This window comes from Gasterosteus aculeatus, chromosome 15 (assembly GCF_964276395.1).
Source record: "Gasterosteus aculeatus chromosome 15, fGasAcu3.hap1.1, whole genome shotgun sequence".
NCBI lineage: Eukaryota > Metazoa > Chordata > Actinopteri > Perciformes > Gasterosteidae > Gasterosteus > Gasterosteus aculeatus.
The window spans coordinates 1,038,190-1,063,205 of NC_135703.1; the positions used below are offsets into that span (position 1 = coordinate 1,038,190).

The 25,016-nt window shown below is 51.3% G+C and overlaps 2 protein-coding genes and 1 long non-coding RNA gene across 8 annotated transcripts in view; 1 reads left to right on the forward strand and 2 right to left on the reverse strand.

The window, feature by feature from the left end:
- Nucleotides 1-1,950, reverse strand: part of akap6 (A kinase (PRKA) anchor protein 6) — a 93,348-nt gene extending 91,398 nt beyond the window's left edge. For both annotated transcript variants that reach the window (XM_078089183.1, XM_078089182.1), the window contains exon 1: nucleotides 1,546-1,950. The gene's annotated coding sequence lies outside the window, so the exon portion shown is untranslated. The remainder of the gene's footprint in view (nucleotides 1-1,545) is intronic.
- A 378-nt stretch (nucleotides 1,951-2,328) lies between these two features.
- Nucleotides 2,329-4,051, forward strand: LOC144388379 (uncharacterized). Of its 2 annotated transcripts, none has more exons than XR_013452723.1 (3): nucleotides 2,329-2,770; nucleotides 2,911-3,033; nucleotides 3,124-4,051. It is a non-coding gene; the product is annotated as an uncharacterized LOC144388379 (long non-coding RNA). The 2 variants fall into 2 exon arrangements; XR_013452722.1 differs by having other exon boundaries at nucleotides 2,341-2,770; nucleotides 2,908-3,033.
- Nucleotides 4,052-4,627: 576 nt separating this feature from the next.
- On the reverse strand, nucleotides 4,628-25,016 carry arhgap5 (Rho GTPase activating protein 5). Of its 4 annotated transcripts, none has more exons than XM_078089189.1 (7): nucleotides 24,729-25,016; nucleotides 17,270-21,198; nucleotides 15,823-15,976; nucleotides 9,465-9,542; nucleotides 8,319-8,450; nucleotides 7,562-7,667; nucleotides 4,628-7,409 (listed from the first exon to the last, which is right to left on the reverse strand). In XM_078089189.1, exons 2-7 carry the CDS (start codon nucleotides 21,002-21,004, stop codon nucleotides 7,079-7,081), a joined length of 4,536 nt encoding a protein of 1,511 aa, XP_077945315.1. In that variant the 5' UTR covers nucleotides 21,005-21,198; nucleotides 24,729-25,016; the 3' UTR covers nucleotides 4,628-7,078. The 4 variants fall into 4 exon arrangements, with proteins under 4 accessions (XP_077945315.1, XP_077945314.1, XP_077945312.1 ...); XM_078089188.1 differs by having other exon boundaries at nucleotides 24,697-25,013; XM_078089186.1 differs by having other exon boundaries at nucleotides 17,270-21,202; nucleotides 24,697-25,001.

Below are 25,016 nucleotides of genomic sequence, written 5' to 3' on the forward strand. Positions count from 1 at the left end.
GCAATTGTCCATCTTTCCTTAAATCCTTCACTCCGTCCCTATGTCCTTCTTGCCTTTCATGTGTCCTTACCTCCTTCCATACATCCCTTTTGTCCTGACGCAGTAGTGAGGACGGAAATAATTCTGTCCTTTGTCCCTTCATTTGTTTTCTGTCACTTTTAACTAGTTCTACCCTTCACTGCCTCCTTCTCTCCTTCACCACATCCTTCTCCCCATACTTCCTTCCTTGCGTCCTTCCTATCTAAACCATTAGAGACATTTCCAAAAGACCAACATGAGAGGACGTGTCTTTTCATTCCAGGTCTCACAGTCCTTCCCTTCCTTTGCTTGCTTCCTTTCGCCACCTCCTCCAGGAGGAGAGCAGAGGGAAGGAGGACGATGGGACGATCGGTTCAGGAGATCTAAACCCCCCCGTTTCTTCAAGACTTTGACAAATACTCGTAAAGTCACTTTCCGCTGGATGCGAAGCTTTGAAACGTCGTACGAGAGACGACAAGGAAACAAGGAGGTGAGGAGGTGAGAGCAGAGGAGGGAGGAGGCCGTTGGTGGCGTCATGCTGTGACGCGACCACGAGGATCTGAGCGGCTCAGGATGATGACGTCGCGGTTCACGTCCGAGCAGCAGGCCGATGGCCTGGACAGGGTAGCTCGCTCTCCTACGAGGTGGGGAGCGTCCAAACCAGCGTTTGTGGGACAAACAGGAACTTTCCCACGAGGAAACCTTTCAAAATAAAGAGACGTTGACTACATCTTTTCTGCGTCCTTCTTTAGTATCTTATATCCTTCTGTGTGCCACTAAGTCCTTATTTCCTGCCGGTTCCTCTTCCCTTAACTCCTTCTCTGATGTCCTTCTTGCCTTCCCTACGTCCTTACTTCCTACCGTTCATCTTTCGTGCCCCACACATCAGAACAACGTGATATCGTGAGAAGACACCGAGCAGCGAAGGAATCAAAGTCCATTAAGCTCAGAACTTCTTCTCCAGGATCGGAAGGCCGAGAGGCCTCGGGAGTCCTTATCGCGTCCCGGGGACCAGTGGACAGGTGCGTTGGACAGGTGAGAGGAGGGAGGAGACTGACGCTTTGCGTCTGAACGAACGGGCCGGGATGAGACGCCAAAACCAGCTGGTCTCCTCCCAGTGAACAGAACCAGTAGCTTCCCCCTTCAGTCCAAACAACAAGATACAGCGAAGAAAGCAAAGCAGCGCTGGGGTCGTTTTTAACCTGGAGGGAGAGACTGGGACCAGTGGAAGCAGCAGGGCGGCGGACTGGGAGCGGACTGGGAGCAGGGAGAGGTGTTGGCCTCTCCGCATGCAGCGGGCGGAGCGAGGCCTCCACAACAAAAGCTCGGAGAGACCCTGGGAGTCGCCTCCCTGCCCTCCTCATCCTCTCCTCCCTCACAGCGCTGGAGCGGCGTCACAACCGGCGGATCATTAGAGCTGCATTCCATGCAGGATTAAACCACACACACACACACACACACACACACACACACACACACACACACTCTATCATATACACACTAAACAGCAGCCTCGGCGGTTCCTACCACATCTCTTCTTCTTCTCTTCAGTCCATCTCGTTCCCTTCTTCTCCCCCTCAGTGTCGGATGTTGGAGGATGCAGAGAGGCAGGGAGGGAGGAGGGGGGGAGGGAAGGGAGGTGTTTTTAGATGTTGTGGCAATCCCACTGCAGAGAGAGAGAGAGAGAGAGCGAGAGAGAGAGAGAGATGATGCTAGCAGAGAGGATGCTAACGCTAAAGTAGCCACCAGCTCGGTGTGGGACGGGAGGACGGAGGGACGGGAGGGGGACGGTGATGATGCGGCACCTTTCGGTGTGGAAACAGAGAGGGAGAGGGGTGGTGCCCTGTTGCCTTGGGAACTGAGATGATGTGGTGGGGAAGGTGCAGCCGTGCTCTGATTGGCGGACAGGGTGTGGCGCTCCCCCTCCCCTCCCTCGGGGAAGGGGAGGAGGAGATATGACAGGGCAAAGGCCTGGACGCATGTATATAAAGGCTAGGTGTCTTAGGGTGGAGTACAGAACGTCCGCACATCTGTGACGTTTGTAACAAATCAAACCGTTTGGACATCAGTTGACAGTTGAGCAGGTTATGCTTATTTAAAAGTACACGAATCACTACCAACACAATGTTACGGGGGATTAGCTGCCCGTACCAAGATGGCCGCCACGTGCGGACGTTCCACACGCCGCCGTGAGACATCTAGCCTTTGTATAAATGTCCATCCGTAATTCCCGGATGTGACTCGCCCCGCCCATTTAACCCGGCACGCGTCGGCGCAGGCTCGTCCGGTCTCGTGAGAGCCAAATGTCCCAGAATTCATTGCACCTCAGCAACGACGGAGGAAAATAAACATTATATGTTATAAATTCCGGATTTACGTCACGGAATGTGATTTTCTCCGTGGATGTGGGAGGTTTACGGTCTGCTTACCGGGACCGGCTGACTCCTCCAGCACCGGGAAGACCGATGTTGTCCACCGGAGACGTTCCGTCTGTTTGAGGACGGACTTTACATTCAGAACGTCATGATTAAATGTAGCTGTAACGTCGTGTCCGTGTCCACAGAGCGCAGCTTGTGCATTAAAACTATAATGTCCTTTTAATCAAGGGACACGAGGACCGTCAGCGAGACTCTAAACCGGCAGCAAAGGCACCGCGGGGTCGGCGGTTCGAACCCCGGCTGCTCCGTGTCTCATGTCAAAGTGTCCCTGAGGAAAATGTAAAATGTTAAAACCAAGAGTTAAAAAAGACAACGTAAGTCGCTTTAGCGTCTTCAGTCCTTCATCAGACAAGACGACAACACAAAGTGTCCCATGAGAGTTTTAGTGTTGAGGTGAATGAGCTCTGTGTGTTTGTCCTGATGAAGATAAAGAACATGTGAGTTCTCCCAGCAGGTTGGTGTGAAGGTGTGAAGCTGTGGACTCTGCTATGAATCAGGCTGAGGACCCAGAGGACGGAGTCCGTCCCTCTGAAGCTCCTCTGTGTGGGGAACATGACAGCCAGACCAAAGCTCAGAGGTGAGAGGACCATCTCCAACTGTCCTCCACTCTTCTCCATGTCCCAACGTCTCCATGTCTCACTGACTCTGGTTCTACATGTGTGACCAGGACCCATCAGAGACCTGGACCTGAACCCAGCTGTGTGTCCATGAAGAGTAACCGGTTTATGGAGACTCCTTAAAACTTCAAAGATGTTCGTCCCTCTGTAGATGCGAGATGATGATCTCAGGCTGATGATGAGGTGTTTTTCAGGAATCAGGAAACATTAATCACCATAATCTGTGAGATACACAAGGAATGGTGGTGCGGTTGGTGCGTAACAGCAGACAGTACGACAATGGACGACAAGACAACAGTGCAGGAGGAATAAAATAAAATATAAGGCTATGGGTTAGTTTAAAAATAAAGGAATAACAGTTCGTTAAAGCTATTTCAAAATTAAAAAGAAAGTGCACCAGCAAACAGAAAGTGACAAGTGAAAGTGACATGTGCAGTGTGAAGGGGAGTGATGGACCTCAGCCTCCTGCCAGATGGAAGGGGCACTAACAGGTTTTGTCCGGGGTGGGAGGGGTCGGCTACCATCTTTTTAGCTGCTTCAGGGTCCTGGAAGCGAACAAGTCCTGCAGGGACGGCAGATTGCAGCCGATCAGCCTCTCTGCAGAGCGGAGGACACGCTGCAGCCTGCCCTTGTCCTTGGCTGTGGCTGCAGCGTACCAGACGCTGATGGAGGAGCAGAGGATGGACTCCATGATGGCCGTGTAGAAGTGGACCATCGTCGTCTTTGGCAGGTTGAATTTCTTCAGCTGCCTCAGGAAGAACAACCTCTGCTGAGCCTTCTTGGTGATGGAGCTTGAGGTCCTGGGTGATGATGGAGACCAGGAAACGGGAGGAATCCACGGTGGTGTAAAAGCGACTTACGTCGCATTTTTAACCCACTGCTTTTTACATTTTGCTCAGGGACACTTCGACATGGGACGGGGTTTTATATGTTGTAAATGTGTAAACCCACTTTACTAATAAAATAACTTTTTGATGAGTTTTAAGTCGTTTTGTTGTGCAGTTCTGATTGTGACCACGAGGTGTCGCCCTTTACCTTCTCATCGTCAGTGACTGAAACACCTTTACTATCACCTTCAATACGTGAATATGAGTCCTTGTTTTCTACTTAGGTCACTGCAGTAGAGCCTCTCAACCTGAGGGGCGCGGCCCTTTGAAGGGCCACATGACTCATCTGAGGGGTCAGGAGATGACAATATAAAATCTCAAATGAATTAAGTATAAATCACCACAAATATTCCACAAACTTTGTGGAATATTTGAATGCTACAAAGATTTCCCTTAAATTATGTGTTGTTTAAACGGTTGTTACTTTAGTTATTTTCATTTCATTGGCTTCAAGAAACTGTTGGTGTGGCGGGAGGTCTCAGTCCTGATGGACCTCAGCCTCCTGCCAGATGGAAGGGGCACAAACAGGTTTTGTCCGGGGTGAGAGGGGTCGGCTACCATCTTTTTAACTCGCTTCAGGGACCTGGAAGCGAACAAGTCCTGCAGGGACGGCAGATTGCAGCCGATCAGCCTCTCTGCAGAAAAATAAACGTATTCACACCAGATGTTGGAAAAAAAGAAACTTTATTTGGAAACATATGGAGAGAGTTTTAGAGTTTTTCATTAGTGAAAATGCTTTTTATTTACTATAATACACAGCGGATGAGTTAGAAGTCAGTGGGTTTGTACACCGGAGCGACTGGATGAGAGCAGATCGTATCAACATGATAAAAGATAAAAAGTTGATTGATTGATGAGAAACACTACAGACGAACAGCTTAATCTTTAATTATCTAGCAGCTGCTGAATCCCCCCTGACCCCCCCCCCTTCAGTCCAACATCATAAAACCTTAAAATGCTTTCGTTTGGCTGCGTTCCATTCTGAACATTCGTCCCCTCGAACACTCGTCTCCTTCACGCCTCCAGAGGTGAAAGTGGAGTCTCCTTCGGCCGCGTCCCATTCCGGACATGTGTCTCTTTCAAAGTGCCCTTCACAGGTTCTTCAACCTTTTTCTTAGAATTGAACACAATTTTAAATGGTAATCTATGTCAGCTCGATTCCTTTTCTTCTGTTGTCCTCTCACGTTGTTATAATTAGTTATTTTAATCATCGTTTCATCTGTTGATTAAAATGTAGCAAATTGAAATTATGATTAATGATTCAACTTCTGGAATTGCTGCTTAATAAAATGACAAACAAATAAAAAATATGTAAATGTTCTTCTGACAAATTCAGAAATAAGCTCTTTTGAAATGAAACTAGTCTCGACAGTTAATTAAAAATCACAAATATCAGCTGAACAGGAAGCAGCTGACTGGTGTGAGCACAAGGTGACACGTGTCTGAAATGGAACGCACCCCGCCCGATGCTCTCGTGGAGTTGGGTCCCCTCGGGGCTTCATCCAAACACGCTGACCCAACTTTTACCTGCCGAGGTCGGCGAGCTGAGCGATGCATTCTGGGTACTATGTTTATGAGCCGCGATAAAAGCGAGAGTCTTAAAGTTCAGACTAAATAAAGTTATTTCCTTTATTTATCTGTTGCATCGCTGAAATAAAACTTGTTTAACAATGTTCTTTAGAGCAAAGTACAAATACACCTCTAACGTGGCGAGAATACTTCTAAGACGTGATGAGCAAACGCGGCGCTCGGCTGACCTCAGATCAGCTCATCAGCTCCTCGAGGGGACACAGACACACACACGCACACACACACGCACAGCGAATAAAACGATGGGTTCATCACATCAGAACCACAGAGGAACATGATGGTAGTTTCTGACGGATTCGGTCCGGTCGTGTTTCACTACATGAGCAGCTTCTGCAGCCGACCCGTTTACATATATATTTATATGTAAATGTGTACTTATATATTTCTGTCCTCTATTTAGGGAAAACTATTCGCCATATAAACCATGGTGAGAAAGTTCATCTCTTGCATGACTGAAAATACGTTTTTTCAGTGAAAATGTTCCTGTTAAAGCCCCGAAAATGAAAATTCAGATAAAATGATGCAAATCTGAAAACGAGCTGCTGTGGAGCAACAAAGCGTTTCATTTCTTCTTCTTTAAACTTTTTTCTTTTCTCACTAAGTGGCAAAAAAACAGACATGCATTTTTTTTTTAAGTCTCCAACAAACCAACAAAACGAGAGCGGAACCGAAGAAGTGGGAGGCGGCTTCATGGCGCCGTGAGGAGCACGGCGACGCCCCCTAAAGGAACCCAACAGACTCATTGTGACCCCCCCCCCCGAGTCATTCCCCCTCCGAAGGGAAGGTACAAAACGGCTGAAAAACAGACCTCAGGTCAGCTCTCACACTCACACACACACACACACACACACACACACACACACACACACACACACACACACACACACACACAAGTAGAAATCAGACGTTACAAAAAAAAAAATGTACGGCGCAAACAGACAGGAAGTCGATCTTTGACCCGAAGCGTGCATGTGCTGTTCTTTAAGAGGGGTCAAAGGTCACGTACTGGGGGGTGGGGGCTTTGTCCTCCCCCCCCCAAACAAAAATAAACATACACAGTTTATATATTTCTGCGATGAATTCACAGGTTTGACTTCTGAAAGTTCACTCGTCTCCTCTTACTGACCGACTGCCGGGTCAAAGGGCAACAGGAGGAGGAGGTGCAGAAAGAAGAGCAGGAGCAGGGGGGGGGGGGGGGCAGGAGGAGAAATGTTTCCTTTAGGTCGGGGGAGTTTTTCACACGTTGCAGTCGTTGGACTCTGAGTCTTTCTTCCCTTTTGATGGACTTTTGGTGTGATGGTTTTTTATGGGGGGGGTATCTGAGTTGCACCCTCCTAACAATTAGTGTCGTTGCTTAGTTACGGATCACTAACACGTCTTATTCTATTTGGGGGGGGAGGGGGGGGAGACGTCCGGTTGTGGTTCTTTTATTCCGGGATGAGCCGACGAGTGAACTTCCCCACCATTGAGCGCCCCCCCCACACCTTGCATTTCCCAGCATGCCCCCCCCCCCCTCCCTCGGTGGGCGCTAGATGTGCGGCTCGTGGTGCAGCGTGTGCTGGATCTGCTGCGGCTGCAGGGGGGGGGGCAGCTGCAGCGGCAGCAGCGCCTCCACCATGCTGTGGCAGTGCTGCGGGGGGGCCGGGGGGGGCGCGCCCTCCCCCCCGAGGCCCTCCGCCACCTCGGCGCCGTGGAAGAAGTAGTCGCTCTGCACGATGAAGGACTCGACCACGGCCTGGTTGAGCTTGGTGGTGGACAGCGTGTCCTTGTTCTCGAAGTCGGGCCTCATCAGCGTCGGCCAGAAGCAGATGGACAAGTTGTCGGCCGTCATCAGGGTGCTCTTACTGTGCTGGCTCACCCTGGGGGGGGATGAAGGTGACGAAGAGGAACTCCATAGTTATTTATTCTGTAAACAAGAAGCTTCCTGCTGCGATGCGTTCAGAGTCAACACAGGAGAGCGTTCGTTTGAGCGTTGTGTGTGTGTGTGTGTGTGTGTGTGTGTGAGTCTTACCTGTTGAGGTGTGTGATGATGTATTTGAACACCTGGTAGTTAACAGAAGGAAACTTCTTCACGATCTCCTTCAAGACCCGCAGACGCTCGATGTAGTCCACGATTTCTAACACACACACACACACACACACACACATGTTATTATTAAACTCCAGATGAGAAATTAAACAATGTGCTACCTACTAAATAAATACTTTGTGTAGAATTTGATCCATTTTGGATGAAGACTGTAACAATAAAATGTGGAAAAAGTGCTGTGAAGACTTTCCGGATGCAACGTGAGGTCAACGTCAGAATTTCCCAAATAAGTCCACGTTCTCCTTTTATATAAACTACAAAGATGGCCGACTAAAGACGACTTCAACCGAGGCCTCATACACGGAGACCAGGACCACGGACCCATTTCCTGCCTGGGTTCACGAGGTCAAAGGTCAAATGGTCTGTGACGACGGCAGAGAGAAAAGAAGAAGAAGAGGAGGAGGAGGTGTGCTGAACCACACACACACACACACACACACACACACACACACACACACACACACACACACACACACACACACACACACACACACACACACACACACACACAGAGTGTGATGTGACTTCTGAAGAACAGCAGCTACGACACGCGTGTTTTTATCCGTGTTTAAATATTGTACTTATTATTCGAGCGTCTGACAGCTTGAAGGTCGTTTTATCGCATGTTTTCACTCGTGTGTGTCTGTGTGTGTCTGTGTGTGTCTGTGTGCGCTCTTACTTGCGGCCTCCACCAGCTCGGGGTGCAGACTGTACGGGATCAGCGGGTCGGGGAGGTCGGCAAAGAAAGCCTTCAGCGCTCCGGCGGCGGCGTTCACGGCCACGTCCATCGCCACAAAGTCAATACAGTGATCTGGTGGGAGGATCGGGGGGGGGGGGGGGGGGGGTTATTAAATATCTAGCGGGATGGAGACGATTACCCAGAGTTCACATCTTCTACACAGACACCCTGCCGGGGCCCCGTTGACCTCGAGGCTCCGACGAGGAGACGAGCTGGAACACCTTAACGCACAGGTGTGAAACTCAAGGCCCCCCGGGGGGGGGTCCAGTGCGGCCTGCGGCTTATAGAATTGACTATTCTGAGTGTTACAGAAACACATAAATTACCAATTATCCAAGAACCGCACACCCTCTCTACCCCCCCTATGGTTTTACTGGTCAGGCCCACTGAGGTCAGAGTGGACAGTATCTGGCCTGAACGTGAAATTAGTTTGACCCCACTGCATTCTGTGTAGTGACCAGCAGGGGGCGACTCCTCTGCTCCCATAGACGTCTATGAGGAAATGACTCTACTTCTCTGTAGTGACCAGCAGGGGGCGACTCCTCTGCTCCCATAGACGTCTATGAGGAAATGACTCTACTTCTCTGTAGTGACCAGCAGGGGGCGACTCCTCTGCTCCCATAGACGTCTATGAGGAAATGACTCTACTTCTCTGTAGTGACCAGCAGGGGGCGACTCCTCTGCTCCCATAGACGTCTATGAGGAAATGACTCTACTTCTCTGTAGTGACCAGCAGGGGGCGACTCCTCTGCTCCCATAGACGTCTATGAGGAAATGACTCTACTTCTCTGTAGTGACCAGCAGGGGGCGACTCCTCTGCTCCCATAGACGTCTATGAGGAAATGACTCTACTTCTCTGTAGTGACCAGCAGGGGGCGACTCCTCTGCTCCCATAGACGTCTATGAGGAAATGACTCTACTTCTCTGTAGTGACCAGCAGGGGGCGACTCCTCTGCTCCCATAGACGTCTATGAGGAAATGACTCTACTTCTCTCTGGATTTATTCCCTCAGTAAACGTTGTAAAGTCGAGTGTTCAGTGGCATCTTCGCTCTTTGCTCCTCGTTGTGTCCACTTTACTTTCTCACCTTGATCAAACTGCTTCTGGATGTTGTCCTGGTCCGTCTTGTTCCCGCTGACCCGATAGAGACCTTCAGTCGTCAGACCTGCAGAGACACACGGGACACCCAGTCCTTCACTCATTAACTGAAGACTCGGTAAAGATGGAGGACGCAGACCGGGGTCATCCACTCTGAGGGACGACCTCCGTCAAACCGCCTCCACCCGCTCCACCCAGTCAGCAGTACACAGACGTTCACCCCAGTTATTCAGACAACATCATCTCTCTCTCAAAAGTCAATCACGGTCTATTTTAGAGTGTGTGTGTGTGTGTGTGTCCACAGTCCTGCAGATGAAAACTATTTAAAACAATATTTTGACACCAAATGTGCCATTAAATGTCCCTCATAATCGACGAGGGAACAGAGAGATAAGTGACTGTTGTAAGCGGACGGTTGTTATGAAGAGAAGAGCCGGCGGCGGTCGACCCGACGTCCCGTGTTACTGCCCGCGGCGACCTTTGACCTCAGAGCTTGATAAGCCCCATCGAGGCGTTTACTCTGAACCTAGCGTTAGCTCGTAGCACGGGGGATCTGCTGCTTGCTGCCTCAACGTTCCACTTTCTCAGCTCCAGGAACACGGAGGGCGGTGGTCTGACACGCTGACGTGCAGGTAAGAGTTCGCCTTCCCACAATCCTCTAGCAGAGAAATGAGCTGAGCTTTCTGGTCTGGAAGTCTTTCAGCTGCCGACTCTACGAGTGTGTAGAGAAAACACACACACACACACACACACACACACACACACACACACACACACACACAGTGTCTGGTGGAGTCATCACTTTCGCTGCTAGTGTGTTAATTTAATGGCCGACCCTCCGCACAACCAGGGGTCAATATAAATCAATACAATGGCTTCAGAGTGTGTGTGTGTGTGTGTGTGAGTGAGCGAGAGATTTAACAAGATCCACACACACACACACACACACACACACACACACAACTCACACCTCCTGCTCTTTGAAAAGGTGGAAGATGTGTGAGGTGATGCTAGCATGCTAACTAGTTAGCTCCTGCGGCTACGCTTGGACAGTTGGGTTGATCTCATCACTTTATGGAACAAGTCGAGTCGGTTTGCTGACTGATTGTTTAAAGCTTCCATCATTATGAACTGCGGCCGGTGACGTGTTGCGTGTTTTTTGTAACCAATGGACAGGAACTAAATTTCAGTTAGGTCAATTATTTTCTAAATGTAGATACACGCTCTACAACATCAGGAGAATACGTCCCCTTCTCACTCAGAAGGCAGCGCAGGTTCTGATTCAGGCTCTTGTCATCTCCCGCCTGGACTACTGCAACTCCCTCCTGGCAGGTCTCCCTGCCACCGCCATTCGACCTCTGCAGCTCATTCAGAATGCAGCAGCTCGACTCGTCTTCAACCTTCCGAAATTCTCCCACACTCCTCCACTCCTCCGCTCTCTTCACTGGTACCGGTGGCTGCCCGCATCCAGTTCTAAACATGGTGCTCACGTACCGTGCTGTGAATGGATCGGGTCCAGCTTACATCCAGGACATGGTCAAACCCTACATCCCAACCCGCACTCTCCGCTCTGCATCTGCTAAACTACTCGTCCCTCCCTCACTGAGAGCAAAACACTCGACTAGGTCTCGACTCTTCGCTGTCCTTGCGCCGAAATGGTGGAACGAGCTCTCTGAAGACACCAGGACCGCAGAGAGCCTTCACATCTTCCGCCGCAAACTAAAGACACACCTCTTCAGACTCTATCTCGACTAAAGACTAACAAATTGTAGCACTTAAATTGTACTTGTAACGTCACTCATCTATAGCAAATTGTAAATTGGCTTATTTGAGGAAATTGCACTTTCTTGTTTCTTGTTCTCCTGAGTTTGTACCCTATGGTTAAATGCACTTATTGTACGTCGCTTTGGATAAAAGCGTCAGCTAAATGACATGTAATGTAATGTAATGTAAATATTCTCTAATAAATCGGTAGTAGATTTAAAGTAGTACATTCATTTATGTACTTTACTATAGTACAAATTGGAAGTAGATTTATACTCCACTACGTCTCAGCGCTAAACAAACGTTTGTACATTTTACAGCTTTAGTTACTTTCCAGATTCATATTAAACTACATATAGTTATGAATTAACAGTTTCAATGACGTAACAGTATTGTTACACTGTGTATTACTTCTTTTGTTTTAACATCAGATGTATTACAAAATATATAAGAGTAAGATAATAAATAAATCAACAATGGAAAAACAGCCCAGATGTGTTTAACATGCATGTGTGACATAAACATAAAATGATTTTATGCGTGATATTGTGAGTCCCAGACGATCTGTAATAAACTAAGACAGACGTTTCCTCCTTTAATAATTACAGCAGGAAAGTGACAATATCAAACATGTGCGTTTGTTGTCGACTGCTCCTGATTCCTAAGAACATCTGTTCTACTGTCAAAACACACACACACACACACACACACACACACACACACACACACACACACACACACACACACACACACACACACACACACACAGTGAGTGTGAGGCCTGCAGCAAGGTGCTGTGAGGTCAGTGACTCTCAGAAGGCGACACACTGACGTCTGCTGCTGCAGGACTTCACAAATATGTGTGTATGAATGTATGTATATATATATATATATATATATATATATATATATATATATATATACACACACACACACACACATATATATATAGATATATAGATATATAGAAGGGCACCATGAGCCCAGCTTTCAAGTCGGACTAATGGAGGACCGGACTGCTCAAACACGGCCACGGGACACACGAACAAACACACACACACATTTACACACTAGCCCCATTAGAGCAGATGACTGCCTTGGAGCCAGGTGGCATCGCACTCGCCTCCATCTCCTCTCCTCCACACACACACACACACACACACACACACACACACACACACACACACACACACACACACACACACACACACACACACACACACACACACACACACACACACACACACACACACACACACCTTCTCCATCTCCCCCATAATGCACAAACGCACGCTGGAGGCCGAAACGGCCTAATCTTTCCCTCACATTGTGCCCCCCCCCCCTTACACTGATGAAGAGGGGGGTGGGGGGCTTTGAAGAAGAACTCTGCCTGCCCCTGAGATTAAGGAAATCTCTTCTTCTTTCGTTCAGCAAACCAAACGTTTAGTCCCAGAGTCAAAACGCAGGATTAAAAAAAAATAAAAACAGAAAAACGTACAAGTCAGTTAAACACCCGAGGAGGAGATGAAGGGTTTGTGCTAAACGCAACGGTGGGGGGGCAATAATGTAATAACCTAAGTTATTACTATCAGCAGGGAAATCCTGATGATCAGGTTTGGAGGAAAATCATATTCAGCATCCGATGATAAAAGGAGCAAAATGTAAAAACAACAACTGACTGAAGAACTGATGGCTCATGTGTGTTGTCCTCTCTGGAGATGATCGAAACAAACGCCCCCCAAGGAAAAGACAGAGGACGAGCAAAGACGAAAGAGGGGCGTTTGACCTATTCACCAGGAGAGCGCACACAGACATCCACCGTAACCGCAGGCATGACAACAGTCAAAGGTCAAAGTTCAAACACCTGAATTCACCAGGTAACCTCAGGAGAGACGTCCTGCTGCGATGGACAGATGCTTTTATGCATGAAGGTAAAAGTTTCACAACTAAACAAATAGATTTCTCTCGATTCCCTCTAGAACGATTCAGATATTTGCTCGCTCACTTCCTCACTCCCGAGGTTAGTCTCTGCTCGCGCTCGAAGGTGTTTTCTACGCGCTCGCTGTTGTTCTTTTTGACAGTAGGGGGGCGGAGCCAGTCACAAGGTCTCTACATCTGATTGGTTACAAACCGCAACTTTGCAGACAGACTTCTACGGTATTTTTGTTTTGCCAGATGGACAGTCACAAGTGAAGAGGACCAGTGGCAGCTGGGAGCACTGGATGGGAAGTTTCCATTGGACACGGTGTCAGCAACACACACACACACACACACACACACACACACACGCCAGCAGCCAATCGATTTCCCACTTGAACTCTGGTTCCGCTGGAGGCGGAGCTATGGAGAAGTGGAGGGGTGATTGACAGCAGGGAGGTGGATGCAGTGTATTAAGACTACTGCTGTTTTCATTCCTGTGGCGTCCACCGAAACCGCTGCGTCCTTCAGCCCGTCGTCCCAAACCACGACTCGTCTCCATAAAGGGCTCCTCGCACTGCGGAGGTGAAGAGCCGGCCCTCGTCTTCCTCTCCACCAGCAGAGAGGAGATGGTCAGGTGGCAGAACGCGTGTCCCCCACCCCCCCCACCCCCCATTGGTGGAGAAGATACCTCCAATGGGACTTCCACATGCATCCACATGGACAAAAGGCCATTTAATCATCGCTCCTCTCTGAAGCCTTCGTGCCAAAGACCATTTCCTGTCTCCAGGGAGCAGGAAACATTTAATAAAACGTGTAACTCGGTTTGTTTCTCTGCGTTTATCTTTTATGGGGGTTCCACACATATTCTCGTCTACGTATTTTCATAACGTTCTTTCTTTCCAAGATTAAAATAACTGCAGACTGGAGCCTGGGGGGGTCGGGGGGGTCGGGGGGGGGGCTTGATCTATTTTTTGTCAGCAGATTTTGTGCTGAACCAAAGACGGAGGAAACGAGTGAGGCTTCCTTTGCATTTCACCCAGGAGACGAATGAGGGAGGAGAGGTTTTATTTATTAAAAAAAAATGAAAAAAGATGCCGGCTTGTGCTAAAAGAGGCCGGCATAATAAATGAGGAGAATGTGCATCAGTGAGCACTCAGGTAATTATTCATGGCAGCGCTGCTTATTAATCAGGACGCTTCAGATCAGAAGTTTACACGGAGGAACCATCTTTATAGTTCTTCATTTTAAAGACAAACCGTTTAAGGAGACATTGGACGCGTCTCATTCAGGGGCCGTTGGACATTCAGACTTCGTCTTTCAATCGCTTCGTTTTAAGGATGTTCATCCACTTTGGGTTTGAATAAATAACAAAGTAGCAGGAGAGAGAGAGACAGCGTGGACGCCCGTCTTTATTGGCCCCGCCCACCTCCCCTCTTCCTCTTCGTCTTCGTCTTCGTCCCACATGAGCAGCGTAGATTCCGTCGGTATCCCTACGAGGCCGGATGGGAGCAGCAGGAGCCCACTCAAGTTCTTCAGGAGCCTCAACCGGCGTGTGAACATGCGTGGGCGTGCACACGGAGACGGGGGGCGTTACTCTGATACTCCTGTCGGAGGCGAGAAGTTTTCCTTCCTCCTCGTAACGGTCAAAGCACGGCGCTCTGTGGCCCTGGTGCATTCTGGGTAGAAACGAGGCGGCTGAGAGCCCGGTCCCCTCGCTGCTGCGCGGTGCGGGGATGTAAGGTCGTGACCCCCCCGGAGAGGATCAGTGGCTCCGCCCATCAGACGGAGGCGATTCCCCCCCCAAAGGAAACGGATGCGTCACCTCGACAACACTTTCATCTGTCCACTGACTTTATTTAAAACCTTTTTCAAGGCTTCCGTTTCTTCTAAAGGATCCTCTGACCTCTGCGGGTCTTTTAATTAGAACGCGGCACAAAAAAAGGACGACAAGCAGGTTTCTTCAAACAGGAAACAGAACAAACGGCGAACAAACAGAGGAGAGAACGCTGTTCAGTTGGAGCCGACGTCTAAATCCAAGTCGGGACTTAAAAGGAGGTTTCACGGCACCAGCCATGATCTCCAACACGCCACACACACAAACGCAGCGCCGGGATTAATCCTCAATGTGGGGGGGCTCATGTTTAATGTGAAAACATATTCAAATGGGGATTTTCAGGACAGGAATTAAACATTGAAGATCTCTGCCTTCAGCATCAGAACCCAAAGAGCTGCTTCTAAAAGTCCAAATGCATTAAAGAGTGATGTCTTATTGCTGGGACGCTCTGAGCTGAAGTGGGGATTTGAACCTGCAACCTTTAGGAGAGTTTAGGATAACAGCACGTCACACCCGTTTTCTCTTTTCCCGCCAACCAAAATCAGCCCGAGCAGCTCAAATATCTTGTTTTATCAAATAAAATATCCAAACATTGACTTGACAATGACACAAAACAAGGAGGAGCAGCAGGACGTCACGTTTAAACGACAGATTCTGCCCACATGTCCCCCCCCCCGCCTCTTCACAGCAGAACCACAACAAAGCTTTCACCCAAGAACAAACCGGCTGCACCGTCACAGGGTTTACAGAGCACCACCTGGACGCAGAGAAAGGAGGAGGAGGAGGAGGAGGAGAAGAAGAGAGGGACCAGTGGAAAGCCGTGACTCACCCGTGCGCTCGATGTAGTCCACGCATTTGTCGATGAAGAGCGGGATGGGCCGGTCCGCCGTCACCAGGTTCTGCAGCGGGACGCCAAAGTAGTTGCTCTCCCAGGTTCTCCGGGTCGGGGGGTACAGAGGCTTGGGGGGCTTGGAAGATTTCGGCTAGAAGAGTTTGTGGGTGGGGCAGCAGGAAGGATGGAGAACATGACAAGGGGGGAGGAGAAGAGGGGGATGAAAAGGAGAGAGGAAAGATTAGAGGAGACAATCCAGAGGAGATGATGGAGAAGACACGAGAGCAGGTGGGGGGGTAGAGAGAAGAGGGGGAAGGAGTAAAAGGAGAAGCAGAAGACACAGGGGAGGAAGGAAGAGGCAGGAGATGGAGACGACGATGAGGAGGAGGAAGGCGGTTGGGGACCAGATCAGACGGAGACACCGGAGGGAGGTTCACGTGGGCGAGGATGAGAAGAAGAAAGAGAAGACAAGAGACAAAACGGTTATTTGGGACTGAAGCCGGCTAACGAGGCGCCTTTCATGTCGCTCCTCCTTCGCTCAGCTGTGAGTGTTGCCATGCCGACAGCAACTCGGCGACCAAACACCTTCCACTCGGTGTCCCGGGGTCGTCCTCTCGTTGTCCCTCAGCAGTTTGGCCCGCCACTGACAACTAACAGCACTTGTTCTTCTGGGTTTGTGTCCTCGTGGTTGAAATGGACTTATTGAGTCGCTTTGGATGAAAGCGTCAGCTGGATGTCCCGTAATGTAACTAGTGGAGAATGTTTAGTACACAAGCATCTTAAATCAAAACTAGATGTTGCGGCTTCAGGTGGTGCAGGGGAAATATTAAACATCCATTTTGAGTGCCGGCTTTAGAAATGGAGGCACCGCTGGATATTTTCAGACATCTAATCCTAATGTGTGTGTGTGTGTGTTTTCTCAAGAACGAGTCTGTTAACTTTTTACGTTTAACTGCAGGTTTCAGGCGCCGTTTGATTCGTCTCGTTTGTGTTTCTCTCCAGTAAAGTGCGACCGTAAATGCCACGCATACAGTAATTGTCTTGCATAATAAGGGCTCTTGTGTGTGTGCGTGTGTGTGTGTGTGCGTGCGCTCTGAGACGAGCCTTCAGAGAGCTGCTGTTAAGGATAAACGTTCGTCTTATCAGGGATGCAGCTCTTGCTCTGAGATTATAAAGACGGCCTTTTTATCAAGCTTCCTATTGGCTGTCTGGAGGCTCATACGCCATTTCAGCAGAGGCCCAGATTAATCAATTATCAAGATCCTTCATTCTCACTACAAATCCCGGGCCTCTTATGAAAACAGGGCTCTGCTGGTATCACACACCCACACACACTGCGCTCATTCGCAGCATCATCAGCTCGGCTCGGACGTCAAACAACTCATCGGCCGTCCTGTGAGCTGACACAGATACATCCACCGGAACAACGCTGGCCCCGACTCACCTTCTTGGGTTCCTTTGGCGTCTTGGGCGTCTTCTTCTTCTTCATCTTCTTGTCCTCCTGCTCGGGGTCCGAGGTGATGGCGGGGTTGTCTATGCCGCCCTTCCAGGGGTCGGCGGGGGAGAGCAGCGGGTCCTCCTCGCTGCCGCGGTGGGCTCTTCCTTTTTTCTTTTTCTGCGTGGCGGGGCCCGACTCCTCCCCGTCGCTGTCCGACTGGAACCGCCTCTGGTAGGCTTTGGTCTTGCTGAACAGAATTTTAGAGCGATGTTTGTATTTCGACGGCCGCCGTCCTGCCTGAGACTTCCTGTCGAACCCGTTCTCCTCGTCCCCTCCCCCGTGGAGGCCGTGCAGCCCGCCGAAGGAGTTCTTTATTTTGACCAGGCGACTGTGTGCGTCGTCGGGCACGGCGTATATGTCGTCGTTGTGCAAGGTCCTGGACCTCAGCAGGGTGTCCACGGGTTCCGCGTAGTTGTCCGACGCCTCCACGTCCTCGCCGCCGTGCGCCGGGCCGCGCTGCATCCTGCGGTTGCTCCGCATGCCGGCCTCGATGGTTTTGAGCAGGTTGGGGTCGAGCTTCTTGACGTTGGGCTTGGGGAGCAGCGGTTTGGGTCGGACGGGCGGCGGCACCTTGTGGTTGCGCTCGTGTTCTCCGACGGGCGTGCTGTGGACCGGGTACTCGTTGCCCTCGAGGTCGATGCGGTACTTGGCCCGCTCGCTGGGCGTGGGGAGAAGCTGAACGTCGTCGCCGATGGGACTGTACGGCGGGGGGGCCTCGTTGTCGTCGTCGGATTCCGGGTAATAGGGGTTGTAGGCGGGGGAGTGGCTGTGGGGCGAGGTGGGGAAGACGTCCTCGCTGGCCCCCGTGGTGCACTCGCGCGCCGAGCTGTCGAACAGGAAGGAGCTCTCGATGTTCGGCTTCTTCTCCAGCACTTCATTGAAGAAGGGCGTGAAGACCTCCGTCTGCCGATGGTACTGCGACAACGAGTAGAGCGCCGTGAACTTGGCGGCAATCTCCGTGGCGATGTGCTCCCCCTCCGTCATCAATTCCTTGATGGCGTCGTTCTCAAAGAAGTCCGCCTGGCTGTCCGTGATGGCCACCATCTGCACGGGGATCACGTCCTGGACCTCGGCCAGGAAGGCCCGCAGGGTCGCCATGGAGGCCTTGCGCTTGGCGGAGTAGACCAGGATGTAGCCGTGCACCAGTTCGTCTTTGCGGACGCCGATGGCGGTATGGTAGGAGAGGACGGTGACCTGGATCCTCCGCCTGCTGTCCCCGATGATCTTGTCCAGTATGAGCGTGTTGCTCTGGCCGGGTTGACCCGCGCTGCAGCAATGAGAGTCCAGGAAGGGCGAGAGGATGAGGTCCACGCTGAAAGGATCCCAGCACATGGCGCACATGACTATCCTGAGGTCCGTCTCCGACATGTCCTTGATGGAGGGCAGCGGGGCCAAGACGTCAAAGTTGTGCTTGAGCCCGTCCAGCGCCGCACGGAGACCCTGCTTGATTTGGAACTCTGTGAACTTACGCGGGAAGGGCCCGGTGGGGATGTCGACGAAGGTGCACTGCAGCTTGTTGGCCAGCTGCTGGCCCTGGTGCCTCAGGATGGGTATGTTTTTGCAAATGCTGTCTCTCTGGTTTGCCAGGATGAGAATGAAAGGAAGCGGCTGAGCGAATCTGTCTCTCCTGCTCTGTGCCATCTCCGCTCTGATCCTGCCTATGCAGTCCCCGATGCAGTTGAGGGACTCGATGGAGTTAAAAACGCAGAAGCAGCCGTGTGGCTTGAAGGTGGCGACCCACGTGTGGCTGAAGAGCAGCGTGGAGTTGACGTCCACGGCGAGAAGCTCCAGCTCGTAGATTTTACCGTCCAGGGTGTACTCGTCGTCTGTGGACTGAGCTCTGATCTCATTGGCCAGCTCCTGCGAGAGGCCCTCCCTTCCCAGGAGACAGAGGTTGATCTTATCGACGTTGGCACTGTTATAGTAGAGATTAGAGCGCCCGTGGTCGAGCTGTACCAGCCTGTTGGCTAAAACCTGCTCCACTTTCAGATCCACACAGTTCTGCCCACTCAGGCACGTCTCCTTGGTGGGATGGTAAACAAAGCCAATGTGTTTGAGAAGCAGAGACTCTCTATCTGGGGCAAGCTTCTGCAGTGCTCTGTATCTGGGCTCCTCATTCAGCACACAGTGAATTTCGCTCATCTTGTCACAGCTGGGGGTGGCATTCAGATCCAAGTCGTAGAACAGCTCGGCGTGTTCAAAAAGCATTTCCTGAAAATCCTCCTTGGCCCTTTCGACTATTTCCTGCTGGTGTCTACAGTAAACATCCCTCCTATCTGATTCTGTGATGTACTTGTAGGCCTCGTCCTCCATGACAAAGCACATGACTTCCTCCCAAGGCTGCCCGGCGCTGATAAGGTGAACCCTCTCCAGCGTCTTCTTGAACCGCTCCTTCATCTCCACCCGTCTCTTCTCAGACAGCAAGTGCTGGACGTGGTTGTGGTAAATTCTCTCGCCGTCCGGCGTGTCCAGGAGGTCGAAGGGTATCCTGCGGTCGCTCATGGCTATGTGGTCCGTCTCGTCCCAGGGCGTCTGTTCCAGAACCACGAACCAGTACTGGAAATCCGCCCGGTTCCGGATCACGGTCTGAGCCTCGGGCCAGGAGAGGTGTTCCACCTCGTCCAGGTTATTGAGGAGGTTGTTAAGGGTTTTCGGTAGCGTCGTCAGGTACTCTTCCCGCCGCCTCTTGATGTGCTCCTGCTTCAGCTGTGCAATGTGCTTGGTGAACATGTTGCGCGCTTTCCTGGAGCCCTCCAAGGTGATGAACTCGTCGTAGTCGGGTTGGCCCTTCATGTTGTTGATCACCGTTTTCCACGTGATGTGGTAGTCCCTCACGCTGTGAACTATCAATTTCTCAAATCTGTCCGTCACCGAGGCAACAAGCTGCCGTTGGACTTTATAGGCCTCCAGGTACGACACAGTTTTTGGCTTCCCTCTGGTTTTGTCCAGCTGCTGGATGAGGGCGTTGAAGCAGACCTCGGTGTTGACGTTGGAGCGCGCCGACGTCTCAATCAGCAGCAGGTTCTTCTTGCCGGCGACGAAGGCCTGCAGGTCCCTCAGGTGCTGGTCCACGCACTCGTCACACTTGGTGGCGGCGACCACGATGGGCTTCTTCGACTTGACGATTTGGGAATAGAGGCTGTTGACAAACTTCATTTGGTCGTCAAACTTCCTGTTGCAACCCTTGCTGACGTCAATGCAGAGCACAAAACCGTCGATGTTCAGCTTCCCGTCGGGCATCTGCTTCTGGTCGAAGTCCTGCTCCAGGCCCAGCTGGTCCGTGCAGATGTACATGAGCTTCTCCGCCGACTGGAGCTTGGTGGCCGCCGCCCGCTTGGTGTACGGCTGCAGGTTCGTACTCCGATGAGGAAGAAAAGTCTGGTCATCGATGAACTCCGTCTGTTCGATGACCTGTATCTTACAGTCCAGCCCGTCGTCCCCTCGATGGGACACCTCCCCCCAATACAGGAAGTGGTCATTGTTAACCACGCGCCCCCCAAAGTCTATGGTGCTCAGCACAGAGGTGTGCTCTGAGTAGTAACCGTCCGCATTGGGCCGGATGTACCGGTTGCACAGGCAGGACTTGCCCACGCCGCAATTTCCCTTCTCCTTCTCCGTCCCCGAGAGGCCGACCACGCTGACGGCGAATGACGGGGGCCGCGCATCCTTGTTCCTGGCCATTATATCCCCCCACTCATCGCTAGCTTGGTCACTTCCAGTAAAAAGGGTCAAGTTATCATTCCAGTTCCGCTCATCAGTGTTACTGTAGTGGTAACCCCCCTCCCCCCTCCCACACTAATTCAACTGTCTCTCTCAGCTTCTATCCTGCCTCTTCTTTAAGCTGGGATCGAACCGCCGGCTTCTCCGTCTATCACCTGCCTGCAAGACATGGAATGTACAATTAGGAGGAGATAACAGGCAGCACAAACAAAAACATGTTGGCACTGATACTTCTGTCTCCTTATCATGCATAATATAATAAGCTTCATACTTTGCAGCATACCCCCCCCCCCGGGACATAACTGTACATGTGAGCACGCTTTGTGAATTTAAAACAACAAACCCACGTGTTAATCAGGCATCAAACAGTTATCAGGAAATTACACAAAGGTGCACATTATCACACTTGAGCAGGACCAAATAATCCCTCTTCAAACGGTAACAGTTTAATAAAAGGTTTTTAATTTGCGTTTTTATTTATTAGAAGAAGCGCAGGTCTTAGAACACTAAGCATGATAAGTGGGACATTTTTAAATGCAATGATTGTTAAAAAACGGCAACTTTTGAAAAGGAAAAGAATTGTGACCATTCGACGTATGTACGAGGAAAAAAGGGAGAGTAACTCAATCATTGTCACAGAGGAAAAGAAGCTCTTTCAACCAATTTGTGCCGAGGAGGCAAGATAAAAATGGCATGCGACTGCGTCCCTTTGACGGCCACTGACCTAGAAATGATTTGCTCCGCTGTGAGAACGAAACAAGAGAAAATAAATCAGTTCACGGATCCGCCATCATCGGCACGACCCGCGGCTACGTGATTAGGGCTAAACGTGTAATCCCGATTACTCGGGCCGCCGCTCTCCCGATGCATTCTGCACCAAACTCTGCGCCCGATTATTAATCCTAATTGGCAGTTTTTTTGTTATCTGAGGAATTGAATCAGGACGCTTATTCAACACTAACAACAGGTTGACTTTAAGTGTTTCCCTGTTGACACTACAGGTACTCAGATAACGTGCACAAACTCAAGCGCTGGGATCTGATGCCCTGTGCAGCCTTTTGAATCGTATCGCCAGTCAAATGAGGCCGGCGAGCGACGGCTGCAGACTCAAGTGCAGTCGTTGGCGTTTACAGCCGATGCCATTCAGCCAGACATTTTGCCTGCGTGAGCTGCGCCGGAGGAGCTGCACCAGCCGACTGTTTGCCAAAGGCCCGAGGCGATGACGTCACCTGTGAGGGGGCGGATTCGTACGAGGAAGTGAGACTATTGTGAGTGGAGCGGCTCTACGGCGGCGTAAAAGAAATGTGAGAGTCCGCGAGGAGGAGGACACGCGGATCACACTCACTGAATTCAATTATCCAAAAGGTGTTCAAACCGCCCCATTCGAGAGCTGCACAGTTGAGAAATCTGGGAAACTACCGTGAGGAAACGTTGAGTCAGCTCATCTATAATTCGGATAAAGTCACACGGCACAGCGACCAGCAGGTCCGTCGGGTTCTCACAAACACAACGGATCCCGTGAACCACACCTGACTGAAGCAGCAAGCCGGGGGGGGGGCAAAGTTCACCTGGCTGGTGTGCAGGTGAGGCTCGAGGCATTTCCTGTTGTCCTTGTTCACCGATGTGGTCCAAGTCCAAAGCGAAAGCTTTATTTAACAACTGTTCTTCAAAACAATCCTGAATACTGTTGCTTCTGATATCAAAGTGCATTCTTCCCTCGGTTACCAAGGAGCATGTAAAACCACGTATTGGCAAATAGACGAGGGCCATCAATCACACGCGCTGAGACCTATTAACGTGGTGCTGATCGACTAAACAACCGATTATTGCAACATTCCTCCTCCCACCCGAGCCAAACATCTGTTTTGCATTTCTGTGGGCCGGCGTCCAAGTCCACCGCTCCCCCTCAGCACAGAGGGTCGATGCAAGACTGTGGAATAAATCTTCACCTGGGGGGGGGGGGTTAAGGTATCACTTGGCGAGCTGCTTTTAGAGACGACTAAACGCTCTTAAGCCTGAAACACAACAGAAGGACCCCGCGGCGCTCGGGGGGGGGGCAATGTGATCTGTGGGACACGCCGTCCTCCCCCCAGGAAGAGACGAGTCCGGACTTAAGCAGAGAGAAAAGTGTCTTCCAACCCTTCAAACAAGATTTATCAGGCCTCACTTTTAATGATTCATTGGCGTAGTCGCCGCGTCACTTCCTGTTGCGTAACGTGGTTTTAAATGTCAGCGCCGCCGCCAACGAGGCGCAACAATACAAGCTTCTGTAAATGTCAGGAAGTATCCACAGATCTTCAGACGTCTTCGTGTGGAATATGCAGCGTGCTGAAGTTAGCAGATATCTTCTTTATGTAAACTCACCAACTTCTCGGCTAAACTGCTTCGGCGCTGCGATTTGAATCGAGACGACTTTATAATCAAAACTTTGTAAAAAGCGCCCGGCTGGTGCCCCCCCCCCCGCCCGCGTCCAGATTCAGGTCCGGGCCTGAAGGGAGTCGCACCTGAGGAATGATGATGTAAGGAGCCGTTTACAGGCCTGCTGGACCCGACCAGACCCTCAGAACCAGAATCACGTCACACGTTCAGCACCAACGAGACAAAAGGCCTTTTTTTTACACAGAATTCACTCAGATAGACGGAAAAGCTGCTCGTCGAGACGACAAGAAAATACACGCTGAACATTCCCGCGCACATGATGTCAGTGTGACGCGAGGACGCGTTACAGCAGCAGCTCCAGACAACACGCCTCCCCCCCGTACCCCTCCTGACCCCCCTCCCGGGACAGCGGATAAGGAAACAGCAACCCGGAAGGGGAACAGACCTCGACACACCTGCCTGGGACGATGGAGGAGAACAGCATGACGACACGAACAACGTCACGCCTTCATCAATCAGTGCGTTACATTGTGGGGGGGGGGGGGGGGGGGGGGGCGTCAACGGCCCCCCGAGACCTTCACCCGGGTTAATGAGGCCGTCACCTGACGTCACTACCTGCCACTTCCAGAAGAACTCACGTCACGTGGAATGAGGCGGCGGCGTGAAGGAGGCTGCATGTTCACCAAAGTCATGTCCCGTTTGATCCCGTTAGAGGGGGGGGGGGTCATCTTAACGGGTCAAACTACTGAAGATGCGCGGGGGGGGCGGCGGACTACCGGGGGACATCAGTGAGTTGTGTCGCGGTAAATGAGTTAGTTACGGTTTGAGTTACAACGACAGACGTCTCCGTTAATGCGTCGATGCACCGCAGCAAACACTCGCAGCCTCGATACGGCGGTCACCCCCCCTCCCTCCCTCCCTCCCTCCCCCTCCCCGGGGGACGGTGCGTGAACCCGGCCCGGGTTCGGCCCTGCTGCTCCACAGGACGGAAGAAAAAAAAAAAAAAATCCCACCTTTCCCAAATCCCGATGAGCTAGCGTTAGCCTAGCCGCGGTAGCATCGCGGCTAGGCTAACGCTAGCAACAGCGAACCCAGCGGGAGAAAAGCGGTTAAAAGAACCAGCGGCAGCTCGCTGGTCCGTTTAAAAACGCAACACTCGTTAGCAGCGCGTCGCCCGCTTCAGGGGCCGCGGTTCGCCCAACGGGGGGGAAACGAGTGTCGGCAAAAAGAGAAGCGAATGGAAGTCCGGGTCCCAGATGCGTTCCCCTGCCCACCTCGTAACATGGTCGCTCCCGGATCCACATACCACGGGAAGAGAGCAGGACGCGTCCCCGCGCTACCGGCCAGGCGGAGAAACCGTCCCGCGTCGACATCCACGATCCGCCTCCGCCAGAGAGCGAGGTGGTTCCCGGCTCGGGTTCCGCTGCCCGGGGAGTCCTGCGCGGCTCCGGGCGGCCGGTGAGTTGGAGAGTCGGTCGGAGAGGTATGCGATGTAAGCCGAAACCTGCTCCTCTCCCCCGCTGCCCTCCCTCCTCCTCTCCGCGGAGACAGCAATGGCGACTCCCTCTCTCCCCCTCCCTCTCTCACTCCCTCT